The sequence below is a fragment of the Neopsephotus bourkii genome, unplaced genomic scaffold, assembly GCF_033783945.1.
Source record: "Neopsephotus bourkii isolate Nb327-2 ecotype Australia unplaced genomic scaffold, CSIRO-AGI_Nbou_v1 NB_244, whole genome shotgun sequence".
NCBI lineage: Eukaryota > Metazoa > Chordata > Aves > Psittaciformes > Psittacidae > Neopsephotus > Neopsephotus bourkii.
The window spans coordinates 566,032-592,033 of NW_026900754.1; the positions used below are offsets into that span (position 1 = coordinate 566,032).

General features: G+C 44.5%; 1 protein-coding gene across 1 annotated transcript in view; it reads right to left on the reverse strand.

Moving 5' to 3' along the window:
- TMTC1 (transmembrane O-mannosyltransferase targeting cadherins 1) overlaps positions 1–25,306 on the reverse strand; it is a 139,956-nt gene extending 114,650 nt beyond the window's left edge. Inside the window, exons 1-5 of the mRNA XM_061345846.1 lie at positions 24,810–25,306; positions 12,350–12,527; positions 10,561–10,634; positions 9,262–9,438; positions 7,170–7,376 (exon numbers count right to left, since the gene is read on the reverse strand). Coding sequence (XP_061201830.1) covers positions 7,170–7,376; positions 9,262–9,438; positions 10,561–10,634; positions 12,350–12,527; positions 24,810–25,273 — 1,100 coding nt within the window. The 5' untranslated portion in view covers positions 25,274–25,306. The remainder of the gene's footprint in view (positions 1–7,169; positions 7,377–9,261; positions 9,439–10,560; positions 10,635–12,349; positions 12,528–24,809) is intronic.
- Between the last annotated feature and the right edge of the window lie 696 nt (positions 25,307–26,002).

Consider the following 26,002-nt stretch of genomic DNA (forward strand, 5'->3'; position numbering starts at 1 on the left):
CTCGTTTCTTAATACCAACTCCTTTAGAGCACAATCTACTGCTGCCACCAGCTAGTCTGCTTGCCTAAGTGGCAGATGTCAATGGGTTGGATCCAAAGGTTTCAATCCAACTGTTCACACCCATGTGGCTCCCCACTGCATAATTTCTGGCCATTCACTCCAGTTGTTTTGAAAAGCAAGGAAATTACACATCCAGAAACTATGCCAGAAGTACTTTAAAAGATTACAGGCTGAAGGCAACAAACTGCAAGGAAATACCAGCACTTGGTAGTTTATACACAGAGAAATTATCAAGATGGTTTTAATCTGTCTCAGAGCAGGAATTGAATAATATGAAGTAAATTGTGCATGGGGCCATTCTCTGGACAAGGAAGAAACAAACTATTGAATGGTTGCTCATTAACTGAGCCTCATCTATTCTGGACAATGAATAGAGCAGGAATCATGCAGAAAAAATGGTGTGCGACAGTGTAATTAAAGACTTGTCATGATATAAGCACATAACAGGGCCAAAATTAAAGCAGGCCTTTCTTACCTGGTGAGTATGTAATTTTGCATCTAATGATGTCTACACGTCTTTGTGTGTGCATGCAACATCAGTCATCACCATACCAAAGCGGTGCTGTTTTGTGAATAAACTTCAGTTAGGAAGCAATGAGTTCAGTTACTTGCATTGAAACAGCACTTACAGATTTCAAAGACTGAGATAATAATGCCACAAATATGCATAAAACAGAGAGTCCTTGGCTTTTTTGGGGTAGAGTCTTAAACCAACCACCACATCACAAATATAGAGGTAGAAGAGTGCATTACTGTGCTTCATCTTCCAGCACATGCTATGGGAACAGAGTTATGCAATTCTCCTCCCAGGTTTACACAAGGATTCTCTGGAAGACAGTCACAGGCCAGAGCGCATAAATCCTTGGCTGAATCCAAAGCCTTAAGCATAGAGGCACCCACCTCTCCCATGTTTGTAGACTCTAGCAGAGTCTTCTGGTGGCCTCAGGTACCATCTCAGCCTGACTATAAATGTCATTACTGACTGCAGGTGAAGGAGAACGAGATTCACATATTGCTAGCATACATTTCCTAAGGAGACATGACACAGACACAGCAGTAGCTAGAGCTATTGCTCAGATTCACGATGGAAAAAATGGTCTAAAGAACTAAGTTCAGAGAAGAGTAAATCACACAATAAATCCACCTCAGCAATACACCTCCCCAAGGGGGGGCAAGCTTCATTCAAAACTTAAGCCTACTGAATAAAAGCATGGCAGAGCCTTAGCGAACCTGCTACAATTAACAAAAGCTTGCAACATCATAGAAACATCATCCCACTGTTATCAGGATAACAATGACAGTTATCTGTCATCTTTCAGCACAAACTGTGCCTTTCTAAGCCTTTGGACTCGGAGCCCTGCTTGTCTTTTGAAGTAAAATTGTGTTGTCCTATTCTCAGTTGAATTTTAAACATCAATTCCCTAAAAAAAAGAAATCAGCCCAAGACCAGTGACAATCCAGCACTGCCTTTTCTCTCCTTTCACACAGAGGCAATCCAACACCAATCTTTGCTCAGAGCATCACCGACAAGGAGCTTACTCCTTTATTTTCAAAACCTCACAACCCTCTGGAGATTACCAGTGAGAGAGGAAGGAAGTTGGAAAAGCCTTGGCTGGTTCCATTGCTTAATGCTCCAGGTTACTCGTTTTGCTTTCCTAGAGAAGAAAATCATTTTGACTGCTGGACCCCCAGACCTTTTTCACCAGAGGCTGACCCCCAAACTCTCCAGGAATTCCTCCGCTATTGTTCTGGCATTTTCAAAGCCCTATATCCCTTCCTTGCTGTTTTGCTGTTGCACGGCAAGAACCTTTTAAGCCAGCAATGAGTATCCAGGTTTTCCTTTCGTTGTATGTTTGCCCCTGACCAAAATAATACACTAATAATAGTTACCTTAGTGTTTTCTCATAAGTATGCAGAGCTGTTTACTATTGCACTTTATGCATAAACATGATCACCAATGACCTTCAGGGTGTGTGAGTGCTGCCAAGAACAACCTAGTGAAGTTTAGCCACATCTTACAGAAAGGGTCTTCCTCACACTTCTGCAACCCAGGCAGTTTCATATTCTGAGCCACACCTTCCTCTGCAAAACTCCCTCTTCAAGAAAAGATAAAGCTCGCACACATTAAATCCTGTATCTGGGAAACTGGTCACACTATTCTGCTTATGTTGTTTATGAATCTAGGAAACAGCATTGCACTGCATGGCAAGGGGAAGCATTAAAAAGTGCAGGTGAGACCTCCGCTTTTTGAACAGGAATTTCATGTTAGAGCAGGAAAGTGCTACACTGGCATATTAATTAAAAAACCCACCCATTGCTACACAAGAATTAGAATAGAAGCACCCAGTGAGGAAAGCCAAATCAACACCAAGCAATTCCTACGTAGTCGCAAGTTATGCGTGCCAACACTTTGATCCCCCCTTCCCGCTCTTCCTTCATGTTGGAGAGCAGCATCTGTTTCAACTCAAACACTGGCTACATGCTGCACAGGGACTCTGGGAAGACATGTTATGACCTTAACATGCTTTTCCCCATAGTATGTCAATTTCAGGGCCAGCACAGCCATCCCTGGAATGCACCACATTCTGCAAAGCATTTCCATTTTCCTTCCCCTGCTACTGCAAAAGAAAGGCACATCACTGCCGGTTTAGTCATCAGATCACACTTATCCCTGCTTTAGTCCGAAGGATTTCATTGAATTTTGGATCAATAGGGTTTTGTGCCTGGATCCCACAGTGCTAACAAGTAGTGAGCTCCCTCATTCTCTTCTGCACATACAGAGATTTAAAGTGATGATGTTGAACACAGCTCCACGTACACCTGCTTGTTCCCTCATTCTGTCAACTGGGGGAAAAAAAAACGAAAACAAACCAAAACTAAACCACCACAAAAATCCGATATAACAGTTCATGTATGAGGAAAATGGCAGTCTTTAACACCAATCTACTGTCCATTCTAAAAGAAAGGTCTCACCAGCTAAATCACCACCAGCAGATGCAATAAAAATCAGGTTTTAGATCACCAAAGATAAACAGATTTCAGTTTCAAATGTATGCAAGCTATTAAGGAGTCTTGTTTTTCAAGAAGCTTAGACTGTGGGCTCACCATAGAATCATTGCTCAAAGCTCAAAACCATCAGGGTGATTAGGTGGTATGAGGGTATCCACGGGTAGGACAGCATTTAGCAATGCTGAGCGTGAGGCATGTATGAGACGGCATGACTACAGTTATATGTAGCCTTGAAATTAAAAATAGTAAAAGAAAAAAATGAAAAAAAACACTCCAAACCAAAACCAGCTCTCTGTTTTCCATGTTTTCAACAAATCAAGAGAAAGAAAATGAGTGACAATAACTACAGACACAACTTGCACGAAGGACTGTGACAACTCGTTTTAACATATTCATGGATCTGACAAAGTATCACTATGGTGAGCAATGAAGTGTTGACAGTGATAATGCTTTTTAATAGGACACATATATGTATACTGCACCATCACAGTGAAAGCACTAAAGGTCTGGCCTCGCCCCAAACAGAAGTACAAGCTTGACGTGAAAGTTCCTGCCTGCACTTCTCCATTTATGTCCTATAGGAGTACACATGCAGTCACAAGTCTCTTTCAGGTCTTAAAATTCAGGGAGATGGATCCAAATCGTAATTGATCCTAGCTACCCTGTTTCACTGTATATGCCAGCATCCCCCAAAATGGCAATAAATCATGGTGATAAAACCTGCAATTTCAACCAGACTCCTGAAGGCATCCAGGACTGTAACACCCACATTCACAGAATAGCTGACGAACAAGTGACAATAAAGAACAGAAATCATTCTGTACTTAGAATTTACATAACTAACTCCAGTTGCTACTAATTGGACTGATTCCCTTAACTCCTCCATTACATTTTCCTGCATTTTTCAGTTAGCTCTAGTAGTAAGATATGTAATAAATTATTATTAAATAGGAATGTAATTGATCACAAGTACTTAAAAGTACCTATTAAACAGTGAACAACTATTTTACTGTAATGAAGGCATTACAACTAGCAACCTGGTGCACTAGGTAAGGTACCAGCAGCTATTGCACTCTACCCAACCTGCCCTCCAACTTTGGAGTTTTTGAAATACTTAAAATCTTTCCTTTTGCACGGAACAGACCTACACCAGTCAGAGAAACATCGATCACAGAAGAGAAATTGTGCAATTAATTTTGTGTATTAGTGACTGCAGTTTTTTTCCTTCTACCTTTTTTCATCTATAGCAAGAATTTACTTTAGAAAAGATGGATTGTCTTTTAATAGAGCAATTGCCTTGAGCGGTTCCTACTTCATATCATATAATCTGCCAATAGCACTAAAGACAGTGTACAGTGTATTTCAACTATTTTAATCTATCCTATGAGAGGAGTCAGCAAATGGAAGTAAGGAGAAGGTTGCAATTAGACCAGGTAGTGGTCACAGACCTCTCTCTACGTGAGGTGAACATCATTTGAGAGTCAGTGAGCTGCAATACATTGACTCTTGCTGTTCCATATGACTGCAAGCACGCTCCATGTGGTTGTGAACTGAGAAGGTCTCTTGGAATTACAAACGCTGAAGCAGCATATTTAGGTTTTTTATACTGACTAGCAACCACTGACATTAGACAAGCAGGCACTGGTCAAATTGCTCAGGCACTAAGACGCTGTCATTCCATGCAACAAGAAGTTATCCTCTAAGCATTCAGAGGAAAGAGGAATTCAGAGCAAGGCAAAAACTAGCAAAGAAGGTTGCCAGCAGTGTGCAGCATCCATTAACCCATCCCAGGCTTTCTCCCAAGGCTCTCAGGCACAACTCTTATATAAATGTCTGGCACCAGGCTTCCCTCTCAGCCATTGGGATCAAGCCAGCTCTACTTTGGGCATCCCAGAGTGAACCATCAGCAGGCAACAGGTTGTCGCAAGTGTGTTGTACACAGTCAGTCACTTGGAAAGAGAAGCTGAGCAGCTTGCACCATGAGAGACCCTTTTAAAAAAGAAAGCAGCTATGTACACGCGGAGCTAGATTTGCCATGTGCAGAAATCCTTCACAACACTCGAAGAGGCAGCTGCTGAAAAACAAATGCCAGTTGGCAGCATGGATGAGCTCCCTCCAAAGCCATCCCACATGTACAGTCTCTCCAACACAACTTCTGCAGCCTCTGCTGCAGCTGGAAAAGCAGAGGCTTTCCCCATGGTGTAAGAAAGAGATGTTCCCAAAAGCAGCGGCAGGGTGAGGCTGTCTGGAAAGGGTACAAAGCAAAGGAGAGGGGAAAGGAGCAGTAGGAAGAAAGAAAGAAACAGGGATAAAAGAAACAAGGAACAAGAGACGGAGTAAGACAGGAGATACCTTTTATATTGGTACCCTCCACCATAGTATCCATCAGGGGAAAAGGAAACAAACAAAAATGTCAATGAGAAGCATTGAGAGAAACATGGAGAGAGCAAATAGCAGCTGCACCAGTGTCATGCTCACGTTATTCCTCCCCACCAGATCCTAAACTTTGGAGGCAAAATGTCGAAGGAGACTTTTGGACAGCCCATTCTGGCCTGGCATATCAGAAGTTACCAGAGTGACCCACACTTTCCAATTGTGTGGAACATCTAGGATACAGGAGAAGAAATAAATTTGAACAAACAATTTTAGAAGCTGTTCCCAACAGCCAGAAAAGCCTCCGTGCTGCAGCACCCAGCACTTACCCACTCCAAAAAGCCTCAAATTCGGTACTATTTTTGTATCACAGATTCCCACACTGAGAGGCAACTGGACCAAAGCCACTCCCTTCCTTGTTAAAAGCAGAACCCAACCATGCCCAAGTCAGATCAATCAGACAAAACACATGCAGGGCAGAAGCTCTCAAGTGGGTTGAGCCATTTAATCTGCAGAAAAAAAGAAAACAGACTCTCTGATACGAGAAGCTACAGATCCCATGTAATGCTTAAATGTCATCACTACTGATGCAGCAAGACTATTTATAAGAGAACCCAACATAAACAACAACAAACAAACAGCTCCTACTGAACTGATTAATGAGGGGTGCTACGTGAGAATAAAACACTCCCTTTTCCAGATTTCAGGAGTGTTGCACAGGGCCTGTTCAGGTGCCAACCATTAAGTGATCAGAGAACTGATCTATCTTTCTGATCTATTTAAGGAACAAAACACTTTCTCCAAGGACCAGGTAGTGTAGGGCAATTTGTTATTACAGGTCTCTAAATGAAATCGTACTGTGTTTTGTAGTTAGCGACAAAGGACAAGCTGGACAAGGGCTACCAGGGAGACTGTACAAAAGTCAACGTTAAAAGAAAAACCCCCACGCTCTGACACACATCCGTGGGGGGCTGCTGAGTCACACCACCTCAAATGCTCTTACTAACTCTGTGCAGTTCCACAGGGATAAGGGCGCCAAGCGCTGGTCCCATGCCAGAGTGTGGCCCTGGATTCCTGCCTTCCCCAGTGATCATGCCAAGAACTGCTGGATGTGACCAGTGAAAATCCTTCTGTTACTGCTCAAGCCTGGCTCTCACCATTACATGCACGTTCTTAAGTATAAAGCAGAAGCGGCTATCATATATACTACTTTCATATATATACATAAATACGCATACACATATGCATGTATGTACACCTATGTGCACAAATCATACCTACAGACATGTGCATATGTAGATATATAGCAATATCACATAATATGCTGCTTACACTGCACTCATTTCAGACATTATTGTATACATGCACATATGCACCCTCTTCACATTCAAACCAGCATTACAGTTTTGGCTTTCTCCACACATAAGCTGGGAAAAGGAGCATTGCCTAATATCATGCTAGGATAGAAAGTCTCAGGACATGGACAGCCATCAGATACTCTCTTATTCCCAAGCAGAATACATACCCTTTGTAATTCCATCCTCTTTCTTTCCTCAACTTTCCTTCCACCTTCCCCTTTCTTTCCCTCTCCAGTAGCACAAGAAAAATTGCAGCACATTTCAGGATAAAAATGGGTAATCCAAAGTTAACAAAAAATGGATAAACCATTTTAATATAAGATCGGCTACAAACTAAACCACAACACAGCGGCAGGCAGCCAGCAGTACCTCCGAATGGCCCACATGGCTTTGCTGGGCACAGAAAGGCCACCGCTCCGCTGCTCCTCGGGTGATGCAGGGTGGCAGGAGCTCCAGGTGCCCCGGTGAGCAAAGCGATGCTTCCCATTCTCCCGACCAGAAGGAGGGACCGGCAGTGAGGCAGAGGGAGAAGCTGAGGATTGCTGCGCAGGTCTGTGGTGGATCCCCCCATTTCTCCTGCTAATGCATGCAGAGAAAAGGGGAAAAAAAGGGGGGAAAAGGGAAATAAAAGGATTTAAGGATTTTTATTTTTCAGATATACTGATCAAAAGGTTGAGCATTATGAAAACAGCACAACATGGCATCTAACTACAACAGGTGACATTTTATTTAATCCAAAATACAACGTCTTTGCTTGCTGGGAGGACAGGATTTATTAGCTCCTAACTAGGTCTCTATCAGAAGAGATCTGACAGCAACAGAAGATGAGCACTCCCATATCAAGCTGTTCTCTGGTCTGCTGGTAAGATGGGAAGCACTGTGAGGAAGAATACGGTGCTATTCCTAATTTTTTGTTGCAGAAAATAATTGGGTGTTCTACCTCTTCTAAACAGAAATCAAATCTGTCCAGGTTGGGGGAAGGAGCAGGAGGAAGTGAGTTTTAGCAGCATATGGGAGGATGCTGGTTTCTGCCCCCTAAAAAAGTCATCAGATCCTGAGCACCACAAACAGACAGAAAACCAGAGCAAACATAAGAATGCAGCACATCTGGATCACAAAGCTTCATTCCTGCATGCTAAAGAACTGCCATACCCGGGCAACTGGATGCCACTGAAGCAAAGAAATAACCTGGATAGGCCACTGGAATGTGAACCTATAGGAAGGAGATGAGGGGAGGGGGGAGGAGGAAGGCACAGGTTTTCCCCCACTTAATTGACATTTGTGTTACCTTTAGCCAGGCAGCTCCTGGAGCGCGCCTGGCAGACGGTAAATGCAAATGTCAACAAGCATGCCGGCTGTCAGCCCCCAGAAAACTGCTCGCTGGCTACTTGCCCGTCAGTTACACTGTTATGAATTACTTATCTGGTCAAAATAGAAGTCCTCTGCCAATCCACTGTACCTGCCCTCTCATTGCTATTGCTGCTAGAGGGGCTGAGGGAGGGCAGGGGGTCCATTCCCCATTAGGACCTAGAAGAAGTGGGTGGGAAGAAAGGATGCCCCTGAAAGAGGAGAATCCCTCTTCTCCTCCCTGCATTTCCTGCTTTCACATTCTGTCAACTCTGGTACCCCCCAAACCCTTTTGGGAGCTGATTTAATTACTACTGCAGAAACACAAATTCAGTGCCCTTTTCGATAGCCTAAATACATTAGCTCACACAGGGGTGTGACAGGCTCCAGAGCCTGTGGGGCAGCACTGGTGGAAACTCAAAAGGCGATGGCAGGAGCAAGACCTCCCATTCTCAGTGGCAGTAAGCTTTTATGTTTGCTCATCAACAGATCTGCATGAGGTATGGTTTTGGAGAGAAATGGATAAAAACCAGCTTCTATCAAACAAAAGACTTTTAACGGAGATACAGAATCGCAGTTATTTGTGACACTAAGTGGATGAGGGATACAGACTTCAAAGTATTTGATGTTTCTCCATTGACTTCTAAGAGCTGCTAATTATTCCAGTCATTCCAGAATTGGCTGAATATTTTCCCTCTTTTTCCATTCTGTAAGGACAGAAAGGATCAAACCTGATTTTGCTACTAAACATCATATGATATCCTAAAACTATGACATTATAGCTAAATAATCAAGCAGACATTGTAACTGGAAGGAGTTGAGCCAAAGAAATTGGAAGATGTTGATGCTTCACTCGGAACTCCCACAGAAAAAAATAGATGCTAGTCTTGCCAGAGTGAATTGAGCATTTTAGAGATCAGTTCTTCACATCTGCTCTACTACCCAGCAAAAGTTACCAGGCAGCAATAGAGTAACAACCTCCCCCACTCAAGGTTTGTCAAATGTGTGCCATCGAATTCAGGGGGGCAAGTCCATCTCCCACAGTGCTGTCTATAATCATATATATTTTGCACACGCAGGAGGCAACATCTGAAAAGCACAGCAAGTTACTTACAGTTTGAGTCCATTGCAGGAGAGGGAAAAGAAGTCATAAACCAAGCACACACCAAACACAGTGACTCCAGTTTCTTTCACCAGCATTGCACATGTCCCAAGGAGTAAACTAAGCAGCAAAAAGAATGGGGAGGCAGTGGGAGGGAAATGTTCCCCAACATAAAGCTGATCCACACTCCTGAAAAATAGATTTGACATAAATATTTTTAACTTTTGTGTTATTTTAATGTTTCTTATATTTACACAAATACTGACACACTTTTCCCTTAATTTCTTAAGATGCTGGTAATCAGTGACATGAACAATGTACGCTGTTCACTGATAAATGAGGAAGGGTTTAGACAGGGGACAGGAAGGGAAAACACAAATATTGAGAGGTGCACCAAGAATTTGTGCAGAAAAGGGAAAAAAGACAAGCTGGAAGAAACAGAGGAAGGCAGAGTAAGTGCAGAGACAGAAAGGGCAGAAAAACACCTGCTTTCCATCATCTAGAACACACATGCTTTATTCTCCTTATGTGACAAAATGCACTATGCAAGCAAAAATTCCTCCATCCCACCCACAACCCCCCTGAGCCAAAGATGTGACCTAATCATTAATAGACTGGGCAGCAAGCCTGCAGGAGGGGAAAGAAGCATCAAAATCAAACAGGCAGATTCCTGCAGGGTCACTACCAATTTTATGGCTTTGTAACCTTCTGACAAAAACAGAGCTGCAAACAGCCCAAGAGGGATATAAGCAGTTTTTCCACGTGGCCATTCCTAAATGAAATAACAAGAATGCAAAAGGGGCATAAACCCCATCCAAGTAAAGCTATTTCTTTATCTATACTTGTTCCGTCACAGTTTTAAGACAGACCAGCAAATGGTGCCAAGTGTTCATCTGAAAAGGGTAAGTAATGGTCTAGATGCAATCCTTAACTCTTCAAGACCACGTGTTTCAGAGTCACAGTATGTATTTCAAAGGCAGCCACGTGTCCTTGCTTCACTCTACACATGGACAATTTGCCTTAGTTGAATATATTTCTTTACCATTTTTAGCTCTGCAGGCCCTCCTCTAGCGTATGCTCCTCCGTAACATCAATGGAAGAGGGGACCTTAAATACTGACTTCTCTTTTTCTGTTTATAATGTTCTCATAAGCATCACTTATTTGGCACCACGGCTGAAAACAGTGGCCAGGGCACTTCCATGTATTAGTGCTGGGAGAAGTACCTCTACTAGCAACCAAAAACTGACAGGTTACCCCTTTGTCTCCTCTGACTATAGCAACTCATCACAACCAATAGCAAGGATCCATACCTATTATAGGAGAGAAAAGCCAACAGAAAGAGTAGGCAGGCTAGGACATCGGCTCTGCCTACTATACCTGTTACCTGAAAGGAAAAGAGACATGCAGGTGTAAAGGCATATCTATAAAAAGGCATATGCATTCAGTGAGCATTTCAATGATCCATGATAACTGCTGCTATTTTAAGCTTTCTATCTTTCAGTGTTATCCTCCCTCAACATAGTGAAATGTTACTTGGTTAGCCTAGGATATACTCAGCTTTGTCTACTGCATTTCTCACTTGGCAAAACAAATGAGTAAACCAACAGTTCAGTCATTCTTTAATTTCTTATTAAAATAATAATAAAGTTGCATAGAGAAATGCCAATTTTAGGGATAAGTTTTAATTTTGTATAATAAGGCTCCAATGAGAAACACATCCAAATCCCAGAACTGAGATTTCTTAAAGGAAAACACACACAAAAGAGCAACTCTTTGGAGAAGACTTATTATATAGAAGTGAGTTAATAATTAATATCTGAATGAACTTTATCACCAAAAAGCCATACAGTGATATGTAATTTATTCTCTTTCTGAATAATCTGAGTTTATGGGAGTTTTTTCTGCACATTAATTGACCAAATCTTCTTATGAGAAAGGGAATACTGAAGAAGAACGCATAAACACTTTTTTGACAAACTATTTCAATATTCCATTCCACAAAGATCTAAAAACTGCCCATAAAGCAAATAAAAGCCCCTTTGAAGTCTCGCCTCTTTTGAGATTACATAATTAAGCCATATTCAGTGCTCCGGCAATTTTTTTTAACCTTTTTAAGTTTTGACCCAGACAAAAATAAATTCAAAGAGTGCCTCTTCCAAAACCTCCCTCATAATATAAAGCTGTGTTATCAAAAGGAGCCTAGCTGATTAGTTCACACGAGACCAGCACAGGGAGTAACTGTAAAGCTCGTGGCTTTTTGTTATGAAGGTAATCTCTCCTCAGAAGTTCTCAGCCGCAGCAGCCATTTCCCTCGCTCATTTACAAAGGCTCGTAATGAAAGCATGTGTACCTCACTCAATCAATGGTACCTCAGCTAACGAGTGTGTTTCTTTTAAGTATGGGTAGCTGGACACAGCATTTCCTTCTCAAAGACTCATTTTATCTACAGAAGTACCTCCCAGCGCTAGCAGACTGCAGTTTTAGCATGACTATGTCATTAACTGTTTCCTTATAATGAAATGGAAAATGTCCAGTATGAGCTGTTGCTCTGTAAACTTACCATGACATTTATTAAGCTAACAAGTCATACTGAAGATGATACTCCCAGCTTTCAATTGAAATCAATACAAATTAATCCATGGGTCACATTGCTTCAATCTGAGCCATCTCCTCCAGTATACACACTAATACTCCCTTCGCTTTCTCTCCCTTAAATTGATGACTATAGGTGATGACTGAAGGCATGCAACAATGTCCCAGCAGGAGAGCACAGCCTCACTGAGGTCTTTGGTTTCAGAAGACTCAAGATTTTCATCATCTGAGTGACTGCCCATTTTTTCCCAGCATCGCTGATTAGGAGCCTCAATAAGGATTTAGTGCCAGAGCAGAGAGATGGCAAGTACGAATATGCTTTTTTCTTAATGACTCTTGTAAATTATTTTAAACATAGTATATTCTCACCTTTCCTCCTCCACAGAAAAGAATCACAAGTGCCATACTCTGTATGATTCAGAGCTTGCTTTAAAAACAAACAAAAAATAAAGTATACATTTATCTTTAGCTTCTGTGTCACCCATTTTTTGTGTGTCACATACTTACAGCCTCGGTGTGAATGGGATGCACAGCAAAGAACAGCGCCGTGACAAAAGCAAGTCGACAGTCCTTGAACACAGCTTTGTCACAAGTGTACATCAGCACAAGAGTCACTAGACAGTGTAAAATTACATTCACTGCATGGAAATAGAAGGGGTTCATACCAGCCAGCAATATGTTTAACCTGTAAGGAAACAAAATGGACCTATTATTAGACTGGAGAGATCTTGTAATAGCAGGACATCTTTCAAATACTGCAAATCGTGCCTTCCTTGCCTAATCTGCAGTCTTTTAAGTGCTATTAAACTAATTAGTGCAAATAGCTCTGAACTTCTGGTTTATCTGATTAAAGAGAAACCACTTCAACAGTTTTTTAAATATGTGGTTTCATTTGGCAACCTTCTTGGCACCAAGATGGGAGAGGCTTGTGCCCTCCCTCTACAGTTTACTGCAGTAAGACAACGTCTGTGCTTCCCTAGCAGCAAATAACACCGGCCAACATCGGAAATACAGCACTTGTCCTATTTCCCAGTTGGCACCTTCTGTGGTTGTCACAGCCACGTGACAGCTTTACAATATGGGTAGTTATTTTCTACAACAGAATAGATGGTTTTCCTTGGGAACAGCCAAGGCAAGGACTTGGTAAGGCTCTGGAGCATCCGCTTGGCATTCCAGGTGCATTTATTCCCATTTCATTTTCAAAATATTTTCATATACTGAAGGTTAAGCATTTATTTAAATGCTTTACTGACATCAAGACCACACTATCAAGATAGTCTAATCACTTTGATAAGGACACTGATGGTAAAGATAAGTTAGCTAACATCACCCTCGATTCAGTGAGACAATTGGGGTTCATCTTTGTGTTGATTGTGGAAAAAAGAAAAGGAAAACATAACAAGCTGTCATGACATTTGTTTGACAGCGTGTATTAACACATTTTTTTGGTCACTGTTTTTTACAGACAGCTTGCTTAACAGCTGCTGACAGGCTTTGCCTTACATGCAGTTGAAGATAATTCTCTTTACAATTAGCCGCATCTGCACATTTGGACAAATATATACATATACACCCACACATATATACACACATTCACATGGTGCCTCTATCTATGGAAGACTCCATATATGAACAAAGAATTTGGGAGCACTAATGTAAATGGACATTAAAAAAATAAGACAGTCAGTGAAGACTCAGTCTAAATATTTTGCATGTTGCTGTAAACACGCTAAAGGGTCAGTAATCCTTCCTGTTGTTACTAACAGGCTCCAGGTCTCCCATGACATACATGATGCATCAGCAAAGCCACCGAGCTGTTGCTACTATGCAAACACTTTAGGGTTTTTTGTAAGACAGAGGAGGTGTGGTATGTCTGTAAGGGCCAGACAACATATGCTTTTTATAAATACTCTCTGCATTCCTTACTCATAAGCAACTGAGTTTTATCTGTCCTGGGCTGCATTTTCCAGGCCAATCCAACTTTACCAGATCAAGAGTCTTACTTGTGCATTCCTGCTCTGCTCCCACTCCCAATGCTCATGGAGGCAATAGCTGAATCCCAGAGAGTTTGGCAAAAGTGAGATTTTAGCATGAAGTGACCTTTCCCTTTGAAGTATGGGTTGATGCAGCTACATTTTGACAAGACATCAGTCTGTGTGATTCAAGAATACACAAAGAGTTGGGGCTTTTTCTACTTTTTCCCCCCATTTCTCCTGCAAGCCACTTCAGGGCAGCAGCATACATCATTTTCCCTCATTCCTACCAGCACAGGATGACAAACCACAGCAATGGCAGTAACAGACATCCAGCCAGAGTTTCAGCTGTAAATATGCTGCAGCAGTGGGAAGCCGCAGGCCTTAGTCTTGTTCCCGCAGTGTGCTGAAAACAAGGGGCAGCATAGGGCCACCCTGCTCCAAAGAAGACAAAGTTCCCACTCAGAGGCCCCTGCAGACGTGTGCAAAGGCAGGGACCACCTGCAGGACCCAATCTTTATAAAAATGATCAATTTCTGGCTGTAAATCAGCTGGGTAAAGCGCAGTCATTACTCAAATGCCAAACCGTGCTCTGGCAACCTCATTTCTGGAGAAAGAAGATGTGGGCAGGTGAGGACAATGAAGACAAGAAGTGCTCAGGTTATCACATGATATGAACCCATGCATCAAAATGTGAGAGATTCTCATTTAGCAAAACACTGGCACAGGTTTCCCAGAGAGGTGTTGGATGCCCCATCCCTGGAGACACTCAAGGCCAGGCTGGATGCGGCTCTGAGATATCTGATCTAGTTGAAGATGTCCCTGCTCATTGCAGGGGGGTTTGACTACATGAGCTTTGAAGATCCCTTCCAGCCTATGATTCTATTTATTTGGCCAAGTTGTAAGGACCAATCACTAAATCCACAATATCCAACAGTACTCTGGAAAAATCTACCATTGGTCTCCATGAATCATGTCTGATCACTTCCCATCCTGCAAAACAGGTCTACTGGCAAGAGGCAGAATCTCATGGGACAGAGCTTCTGAGAGGGAGATCTTCCTGCCCCCAGGATAGGTGACCCTATCCCAAAGTCAGGGCATGCTCTTCAGGCCCCTTCTTTGGGCAAACATCAAGTCAACAAGGCTTATAAGCTGTGAGTTACCTGAAGTAAATTACTGAAAACAGCTAAGAAAAAGCAGCCTCACAGCTTAGCTATTCCCCTGTGTATTCTTAAAACAATACAGAAGGGGAAAAAGGGCAGAACAAAACACAAACATAACAACACCATGGTATTCAGCCTTCCATTAAACAGCAAAATCTGGCTGCAAGCATACCTCAGTGTACGTTTTAAACACCATCTTTGGTGGTCCATGAATACTAAACATGAATGTGTGCAGGTGCTATATTCACACCAGTGTTTTTTGCTGCTAAATCTCTTTGTCATAAAAAATTAGGCCATGCAGCAATGAAGGAAACATTCTTTTGTCCTGAAACAATCCCAGCAGAATGATTTTGAAACGTTAGCAGTGCTTGAATTTATTGCACGTCAAACGGGTGAGCAAATCTGGGGCTCTAAACAGCTCTAATCCAAGTCACAAGCTCCCCAGCACACTCACACACCCATGGGGAAGAAAAAGGCAGCCTAATGTGGGAAGCCAAATTTGCTCCATCGTGGAGCAACTATGAAGAAACTTGTGGGCAAGGGAGCAGGGCGAGATAAGTAAATCAAAAATGACTTCTCCCTTCTTAAACTTTAATACCCTTACAGAGATTCAGACTTGTCTTTGTTTACTGCCAGCAGCATTATCATGGAGTCATGTAGTAATTATACACAGTATAAGGCTCAGCAAACAAAGGAAGAAAAACAGAGATATGAATCTCAAAATCAAGTAAGAAGTGGTGTTTATCCAACATAATGTTGATGAATAGAAGCTCTGGCAGGAAACAACTGTACTCCATTGGAGGGGAGGAGTTGTCTTATATTTCCATACCTAAACAGGTCCATAATTGGGGAAAATATTTCATCTTTTAGGTCATAAGCCCCAAAGACACCAAACATTATCATCATTTCTCATTTGCAGGATGGTGTGGGATGGAAGACCTTAGCTCCTTCTCCATGAAGATCATAACATCTGTCTGAGCTAAAGCACACCTTGTAAGATACATGGTATGGCCTTGGTAGATCACACAGCTAGGAGAGCACATGGTTTGGGCTGGCCAGGTTTTTTGGACTGACTGCTCATCTAACCAGAAAGGTGTTTGCAGGTAGTACAGATGTGGGACTGAATAAATCAAGTGACCATGGTCCTAGGAATGAAGACACCTGAAACACCACCACCTCAGAGCCACCTGCAAAACACTTGGAGAGGAAGAGTTTTACATTGCTTCAACACCTCTGCTGGAAGAGTCCCCATGGCAAAAGAGTGGGCTAAGCCTCCTGAGAAGTGGTGAACGGCACTTCAAATGCAAAGGCCGTCAAAAGGCCATGTGGAAAAGGAGGGGAAAGAGCACATATACAGAACAGTAGTCTCTCAATACCAGATGGCAGGTATCCTGTAATAGCGCTGATCAGCGTCACCCAAGCTACCACCAAAATAAAAGCTCATTACAGAAATCTCAGCATCGATCAGGTGTCCCCTCAGGGCAGAGAACGCTGCACTGAAACATGTATTCAAGCAGATTCTTGTCCTAACACCAGTCTTTGTGTCCCAGTGTTGCAGCATGTGCAGTTCAGCATGTAACACCCCAGACAGGGCACTGTCAAAGCTACATGCCCAAGCAGGAGGTATACAAAAATAAGAGGCATATGCCTAACACAGAAATCCCTTGATTTGTTAAGGCTAATGGATGCTTTCTGGGAACAATGCTGTAGTTTTCCTTGCCACCTACAGCAGCTTTTCCATTCCTCCACCATCCACTCTAGGAAAAGAAATTACATAGCTCTGCTCTCAGACTTCCACAGGCACCAGCTGTTGAAGGTCCACAGAGTAGAGCTTGTAAAAGAGCTCTCCAGAAGAAACCAAATCACTCTTGCTCTTACAAGTATAAGCAATTCCAATCAGCATTCCTAGTTAACCACTTACCCTCCCACCCGCCAGCACTGCCACCTTGGTTGAGGAGTGAAATGTGTAGAGCCCAGACCATGGAGCCTGCTACCCTCAAGCCACAGGAACTTACTTGTCCTCTATATAAGTCATCAGGCAGGGACACACCTTCCTGGGTAAGCAATTATCCGTACAGAGGGCCTGGAAATGGAGTGGGATTCAGTGACTTCATCCTCACATAGCCAGAACTACAGGGGTCTATGCTGCAAGATTACAGGCTCACGGACAAATCCCATACATATCTAGTTACCATATATAATCACCAGCACCTCCGGGCTCTAATATAGTGCTTTTCAACCACTGGCACACACAAAGACTCATTCAACCTTTTTTAAGGCCTCTTATGATTTAATTATATTGTAAACCATAATTGGAGAGTTTCTCTTTTTATAGACTTTGTTATTATCCCTGGGCAGCTCTTGTTTAGTTTAATCTGTTTTATTATTTTCAAAAGACTAACAAAACCCACACCATGTTATGAAATAGAAATGCACAGGATAATAATGGTAATTTGTTATAGCGAGTAACAGTTAATGGAAAGTCTCAGAACATCCCACACCTCATAAAACCCCCACAGTTTTTATAGAGGTAGGCTCACATGCAGATTTATATAAATTAATCTAACATACAAGGATGGATTAAGTTTCCTGCGATCTTCCCTTCCTTTTGGAATTGCATTATATATATGGCAAGCTTTATGCAAATTAATGCACAACTTCAGTGCATGGTGGAATCTCCTTATAAACTCCACAGATGCATCTACTTTGTGCCAGGAAAACGAGCATCTGCACTCCAGAAATGGCACAGCTGCATCAGTGGTAATAATGGTTAAAGCTATGTGGAAACTGCTCAAAGATTAATGAAAAGCCTGTAGCAGTAAAAAGAAAATAAGCCCCCTTTGCAGCATTGCTCGTGCAATGGCCAGCACAAGCACAGCGGAGTTTCCATCACAGCGCAACAGCACTTTGTGCTGATTTGTGCTGATAATATTTTCATAGTTCAGTACAATGCCTCGGAATTAAATGGACAATAAGGCTTAAATAGTTTGTTGCTTGATTTGCTGTAACGGGGATTGGTGAGAAGACAGAGGCCGTATCAATTCCCAAGCTATAGCAATTCCCTTAGAGCACAACAGTTGTCATTTACAAGAGCAATAGTTAAGCGCTGGCATTCAAAGCGGGTTATTGCTTTCCAGTAGGGCAAGGAAAAGAAAACAGAAATCACAATTAGACTGGGAAGTAGCAGCATCTTGGAAGCAGCAAACATGCCAGGGCAGAAATTCCTAGTGGAACACTAGAAAGTGCGGCTTGATGATCATTGTTGTGCTAAGAATACTGAAGGCATCATTCACATGGCTTTAGATGTGTCTCCACAAACAGCCTTGAAGAATTAAAAACCAGCCAGATGACGGCAATTGACAAATTGATAAAGCAGGTGTCATTTTACCTAGATGGTGAACAAAAGAGTTTGTCGTCAAAATTATCCTGGAGTAGCATCTTAGCAAGAGCAATGTACTGAAGAAAGCAAAGATCTCATGAAACACTTCAGCAGCCATCAAGCAGTCCTCTTCCGAGAGCAGAGACAAAGAAAGGGATGTGATGAAGAGCCAAGCTGCAGTCACTCCTCAAGAAGAGAAAACAAAGCAGAAGCCTAGTCTTCAGTTATTAGGCATAATGAAGACAGCATTTTCAAACTGGGTACAAGAGTTTCCCACCAAATTTGAAATAAATGGCAGTCTTTCAGCTCTAGCTGCAGACCATGAAGGAAGTGCCACTTTGGTTCATACAGAAGCAAAGAAGAAAAAAAGCCACAATATAGAGAGTGAAAAGAGAGCAGCGCTTTCTTTTATTTTCTGTAAACCTGAGAGACAATGTATGAGAAAGCCCAGGAAAGCAGTCAGAAAGAGAGCAAGTAAATGCAGAAAAATGCCTTTAGCTAACCAGCAGCAGCCGGAGTACTTTGTTTTCATGGATTCTAAAGAGTATTGACAGGGATGCTCCTGTGGGGAAGAAGGTTGGTCAAAAGCTCTTTTTAGGTAAAAGATGACAAAAGAAAATTAAGGGTGACATTAGTACAGAAGGAGTAGGATGCTGAATGAGAGAAAATCCCCAGGAACTGGTAGGTGTTAAATAAAGACAAAACACCACTGAGGCAAGCAGCAAACACAGGCGTGACTGGATTCACCTCAGCCAGATCTTTCAGCAGGATCTGCCCAAACATTTTAGTGAACTCTTCTCCTCATAGTAAAAGGCTTTTAATTCAAGAGACAGACAAATTTTACTGAGTATTATGGACTGAGAAAGTGTTGTGACTAGGCAGAAGTCCTACATGTTTTGTACAGACCTCTGCTCCTGGGGAGATCCTCACCTCCGCGCTTGGCTTTAAGGAGGTCTGTGCCCTCCCTCCCTAGGCAGGGAGCTTCCCCCATCCCTCCCCAGGAATCCCCTCCTTCTAGGGAGTGCAAGCAACCCTGCTGCCCTCCCTAGAGAAACACAGCCCAAACTTACAACCAAAAACATCAGACACCAGACATGAAGATTGCATTCAAGGGGGAAAGGAATTCAGTGCACCTGGAACTGGGAAAAAAACAAGTTCTGAGGAGCATGTGCCCTCTCTCAGATGGGAAATGGCAGAAAGACCCTCTGCTCTGGGTCAGAAGAAAAGCTTATGTCTGTGTATTCCAACTATAACAAAACTAGTCTAATAAAAGCAACTGCCTCTCTTTACAAAGTCCCCCTCTCCCAGCATGGCTACACCAGTACTATATCAATTTCATGGCAGGTATCACAGTATCAGTATGGAGAGTGATTGCTATAGCTAGAAATATTAGACTAAGCTGTACAGGAGAAATACTGACACAATCTTAAATGTTGTGATATTGCCCTATTATGGATGTAGAGCGAAGAAAATACTTGTGCACTGTGTATTTAACCTGACACATTATAGCTCCACTATATTACCCTGTGATGTCAAACTGTAATATAACATTAAATCAAGAACAAATAAAATCTAAGGTCTTCTTTTCTTCCCTGGCTTGCTTTGGTTTTCTTAAGCTCCCTGTCCTTGAAACTCATGCCATTGATACAGCTGAAAAAACAGAAGGATCAGCTGTAAGCAGCTACATCAGAAGGCTGGCAGTGAATTGTTGAATTAATTCTCTCTTTGGCTATGTATTTACACCTAACCCAAGCTCACAGTCATTGAAGGCTTTGATGCGAAGCCCCTGGTAGTCTTACATTAGGGCATTTGCTGCCCACACAGAATACTGAACTGCTACTGAAGGGTCCCATTTACTTCCTAGACAGGTATGTAGCCAAGCCATCCCTGGCTAGCAGCCTCAGTGGGCAGGCCTGGAAGGTCAACTGCTCTGCAGTCAGCAGCTGAGCACAGCCTGGGCTTTTTGATTTACCTTCTTCCCATTTTTTCCAGCCACAGTACTAGCAGCATGGCTCTGTGCACTCATAAATCCCGTGTCTGTGCCTTCTCCAGTGGAGAGCAGCATTCCGCTTTACAGCTTGTCTCCCCCACCTCATCTCCTCCTGGGCCACCAGAACCACCCAGCAGCATCTGGGATGGACACTCTTACACTCTTCCCACTGAGCCAAGCACATTCCTGGTGAACAGTCACTTCCACCTCTCTGAAGGAAGATTCCTTACCTGCTGTGCTGCCCTCCTTCTTTCATGAGGATGTGCTTCATCCTCATGAGCCTGTCATGGCTACATGACCTAGACCTGTCACCACCAGTCTTTTGTCCCTGGTGAGCTGTCACTTGAGGCACCCCCCTTACCAGCATCCCCCATGGCAGTGCCCTCCATCCCTACCCAAAGCGGCTGAGCAGACAGACACTTCCTTTCTCAACCACCTGCAAAACCAGGAGACTGATCTCTGATTAAGAGTCTAAATTTTGGCACTAGGGTTCTTCAAAAGGCTTTGTTCTCACCCTTTCCTACCACTGCACACATTCAGGCTAAGTCTGCTGTGGTGGTGACTACACCAAACTTCCATCACCTGTTTGTTTCTGAGCTGAAAATCTATCTAAATGGGGATTTGGCAGACAAGAAGAGAAAGAGGGAGGGAGACGGCACTGAGGATTGCACCTTCTGCTTCAACAGTTGAGAAACAGTTTTGTGAAACCACTGGAACCAAGGAATAACTTAAGTGCTACTGAGGGAATAAATGATTCACTGAACTTCTGTTAGTGGAGACAAGGTGTAAGACAGAAAGCACCCAGTTTAAATATAAAATCCTGGGTGAATTACAGAACTGGCAGTTCTTTTATTTTTTTCTTTTATCTTTCTTTTTTCCCCTACTCTTCTTAACATTTTATAGGGAAGACACCAAGAAATAGTGTATATCCTGAGTCCAAAAAGACACCTTCTTTAGAAAGAAGCATACTGAATCACTTCTTGGAGAAGAAAATAGGTGCAAGTAAACGTTCCCTGAGTGACAGCAACTGGAGAAAAGAGTTAAGTAAGTTTTTCATAAAGACCAAGCAAAATCATTGCCTACCATCTCGGCTCCTGTGCAGATGAGGAGTTGTGCTAGACCTGTCGCCTAACAGCTACCAACTTAAAATAGGAATGTTTCTGAATCAACTAATTTTAACACCCCCTTACTCTACTGAAGTCAAGAAAAAAGGTGAGAGAAGTTCCAAGACACAAAGCAAACATTATTTAACTCAACAGACCACGCGCAGGCTTTTTTCCTCCCCCTTCTGATGTTAACCCACACAAAACAATGCAGCAGTTCTGAGAATATTTTAAGTTTGCTCAATGGTTCCAGTAACACGGGCTGCTCTTACTTTCCTCTGATCATTCATACTTGACAGACCCGGTGTGAATAACGTCTAATAGGTGAGCTCTTTTCACTGTTTGGCTCCAGAGCATTAGTTACTGAAGGAGGGCTGTCACTTAAGATTCCCAATTCATCAGGGACACTGCACTACTGTTACAGAATTTCAGTAACGTCTGCTTAAGATTTGTCTGACAAACCGGTGATACATTTCTTTAATTGAGATCATTTCAGGAACACATAGGATATATGTAGGATATGTTCAGCCTCATGGGAAGTCCACTGGGCTTTGTTTTACTTTCACAGTCACGAAGGACAGAAAAGACAGCAAGACAAAGTTTCCATAGACTGATGGATCTGTAGATGAAAATCTCAGCCCACCCTTCACATCTGTTCTGTACTTACAGTTTGGACATCTCCCAGATTTTTAATCTTAGTACAGCAAGACCCAAAACAAGTCTTTCCAGACGAAGGTTTCATAGGAGAGATGCAGAACCAGTGGGCAGGTATGAATAATAACGCTACCATGAAAATGCCTTGGATTTGACCAAATTAGCACACAAAAAAACCCCAAAACCAACCAACAAATAAATAAAAAATAAGGAGACCAAAATACACCACCACCACCAGCCGCTTCCCTTCCTCAGCAAGATCCTGTTTTCCCAAGTATCCTAAGTGGATATTTGATAATTAATCCTCTGTTAAATCCTAACAAAAGTATTAACAAACAATATTAATTTCCATTCTGTTAAAAGTCCATTTCTGCAGAACATTTTACAAGCATCAGGGTAAACCCTTCTGTCTTCTCCAGGAGGACAGCGCACAACCAGCAGCCTCCTGCTGGGCAAGGCAGGGGTGGATGGCTTTGGCAGGCAGAGCACAGCTCAACCACAGGCTCAGTATTGCATGGCAAAAGCTCCCTGCAGTGTTTTTTGGAAGAGCTGGGTTTGGAGGATCCACTCCACCCAGATCTCAATATCTTCCTCTGACACCCTACTGATAGAAATGAAATGGGAAGAATGCGCAAACTGGAGGGCTGGAAGGATATTTGGGATGTGGTGGAAATAATCTTCTGCAGCCAGGGAAGATAAGCTATTCCTTCCCTATTCCAAATACAATGCCAAGCCATGAACAAGTGATTCTGCCTTTGACCCTACATCTTATTTTATGGTTATTATAAGCACTTAAGGCTGAAAACTTACTCTCAAAATTAGTCTCACTGGTTTCCAAAAAGGACTAGATGGAGGCAGCACTTTACACACACACCCCTTTGAACAGCAACGGCAAAGCCAGTTCAAAGTCAAGACATGGAAATGGGAACCAAAGCATTTAGTTTCTGTTCCATTATTAAAGTCTAAGATTCTTTTGCTAATTAGCATAATGTAACCTCGATCCTGCAACCCAATCTAGGAGGCCAAGCCCAGCACCAATACTGCACACAGCATGGTCAGTGGTGATAAGCGCAGGTTCACCCACCTCTGAAATTATATCCCCTGCCCCTCAGTGCATTGCTGGATTAGTCGGACAGCTCCCCCAGCTGCAACAGTTTGGCCGGACACCCGATGGAGAAGGCACTCTGTGTCCACAAAGCCAGCTCTGCCCGTGGATGCCTACATCCCTTTTGCTCTCCACAGAAACCTGCCGAGAGCTCCTTTGAGCAGCAGCTACAAAACATGCCCTTAACAAGCGAGTTTATAAGGGTCTGTGCAGTTCAGTCTTGCTTTAATGCAGATATGCCACCCCGTGCCCACTCAGCCCTGCTTCCCTGACAGCCGATACTGATGGCTCTTGTCTCAGAGCCCATCCTTACAACTGAAGGGTGGCAAGCGCTCCGTGGGAGTGCTGAAGGGATGCTGCATTCCCCAGAACTGCTCTTGCCTCACAGAAACACTCAATTTTCACATAGGTCATTAAATGCTATTTGTGAATCAGATATTTTAATGAACAGTTACTCAATTAGCAGACTCAACCAGGTTCCAGTAACACTTCCTCCTGGCACACTTACTATATGGTCTATATAGTTAGTTCCTTATGCCTGCCATAGGTTTGTAATGAGCACCTACCCATCACCTACAAACGAGTGCTAATGCTGCCCAGCTACGCTAGACCTTCAGCACAGCTCCTGTATTGGTTTTAAATCCTAGAACATGGTAAGTATTCACTATAATTTGTTTGATCAGAATAAATAAGAAGAGAACAAGCTAAAGGAAAGTACGGCAAACTGTAGGAACTGTAACTAAGGTGGTCTGCTACAAATTATCCTCCTCGGGGAAAGAATGCTCCCTGGGTTTTCCTTCTAGGATAAGCAACCGTAACTGTCAGTTACTTTGCCGCTACTCAACTTCTCTTTACCCCTGTGAAAGCGCAGTCCCTCCTCATCAGCTCTGCCTGGTAGACAGGGAACGTCTGAGGCAGACGAGGTTGGCGGGGAGCTCCGGGGGTGCCAGGACAGGCTTGCTGTTGCCAGCCCCGGCGCTGTACTTGGAGCAGATCCCTTCGCTTAGCGTTAAAAAGAAAGGTACGGATGACTGCGGGTCTGCTTCAAAGCAGCACCAGCGAAGTTTCTGGCCTGATCTTTCAATTGCAGAGAAAAAAGTAGCGGAGGTACAGCAGAGGAGGAACTCACGGGGAACTCAGTCTGAACACCCTTCCCAGGAAAAAAAGCAAAAAAAAGAAGAGTTTTCCGAAATTTCCCTTTTACCCTCGGCAGCCTGGGAAGAGTCACCACCTGTTCCCAAACTGAGAGGGAAATGAGGAACTTGCCGGGACAGCGCCAGGCTCCGCCGGAGCGGCTCTTCATCATTCCCTTTCTCCAGTTAACTTCCACCGGGCCGGGCCGCTGACCCTTTCCCCCCCGGGGCATCCCCCGTCCCGTACAGCTCTGGGCAGAAATGCTGAATCACGAAGCCGAGGACTCGGGACCAGAGGCGACGGTGCTGGGAAGGATGGGGGGGGGGGGGGGGGAGGGGGTGTCCCGTTTTACCCCCACGCGGTACTGGCCGCCTTTCTCCGCCCGCTGCCCGGCTCGCCCCGGGAGGGGGACCGGGAGATGGAGGGGATGAGCCGAGCCGCTGCGGCGCCGGCGGGGGGTACTTACTTGAAGGTGAGGACGCAGAGGGGCCGGTAGGACTTGTGGCTGGTGTTCTCGGCCATCCGCTTGCCCCAGAAGTCGTTGGCGAAGGCGGCAGCCACCGGGGTGGCCGCCCGCACGTCGGGGTTGTTCACGATGGCCCAGACGTCGTCGTGCACGAACTCGCCCCGCAGGGAGTTGCCGTAGCAGAGGGCGCACAGCCCCGCCAGCACCGCCGCCGCCGCCGCCCCGCCGTGCCGCCCGCCCGCCGAAGGGGACGAGTAGCGGGGCGGCGCGGCTCGGTCCCGGCTGCGGGATCCCAGCGCAGAGCCCGTCACCATGGCGCGGGGCGCCGCGCTGGCTGCCCCTGCCCCGGCTCCGCTGCCGCCGCGACGCGGAGATGCAGCGGGACCCGCATGGTGCGGGGCGGGCAGCGGGACCGCCGCCGGCCACTCGCTCTCTGCCGAGGCGCAGCCTGCCCGGCTGCACATAAACAGCGGCCGCCTCCCCGCGCCATCCCTCCTCCTCCTCCTCTTCCTCCTCCTCCCCCTCACCCCCACCCCCCCCTCCCGCACGCATGCTCCTTGCCGCGCTGTCACCCCGCTGCCGCCGCCGCCACCTCCTCCCGTTGGCGGGGTGGGCTCTGCCTGGGGTGGCCCCGCACACCGGGGAGGGAGACACGCACGGCACGGCAGCACCCACGCGAGGCCGTGCTCCCCGCGGGCGGCATGGGCTGCGGGGCTGGGAGCGGAGCCCCGGTGCGGCGGGTCGCCCCTGTCACTCGCGGGAGGAAGGTGCAAGGGTGCCCTGGTGCCACTGCCTCCTCCATGCCCCCGCCGGCGTCCCCCTCCACAGGCAGTCGCACCAGGAGTAGCTTCCCCGTGGGCCGAGCTTACCTGGACAATGGAAACGTCCCAGCCGGCTGCACGGCATCTAAACTGCTCCTTAGCATCATACACTGCTCCACTGCATCCACACTGCTTTCCTCACACCATCCACACTACTCCACAGCATCCAGGCTGCAGCATCATCTGTGCCAAGCAGTCCCCCACTGCGTCCTGCCGGGGGGAAGTCTTTTGGTGCTATGGACTTGTTTTCTCTGCTTTGGTCCACCAACTGTCCCTCTTCCAAAATCACCTGAGAGCTGCCTTCTCCAAAGGATTATTCTGATGTCTGCAGTTTGTCCATCCCCTCCCATACATGACCTTTCTTACGTTTGT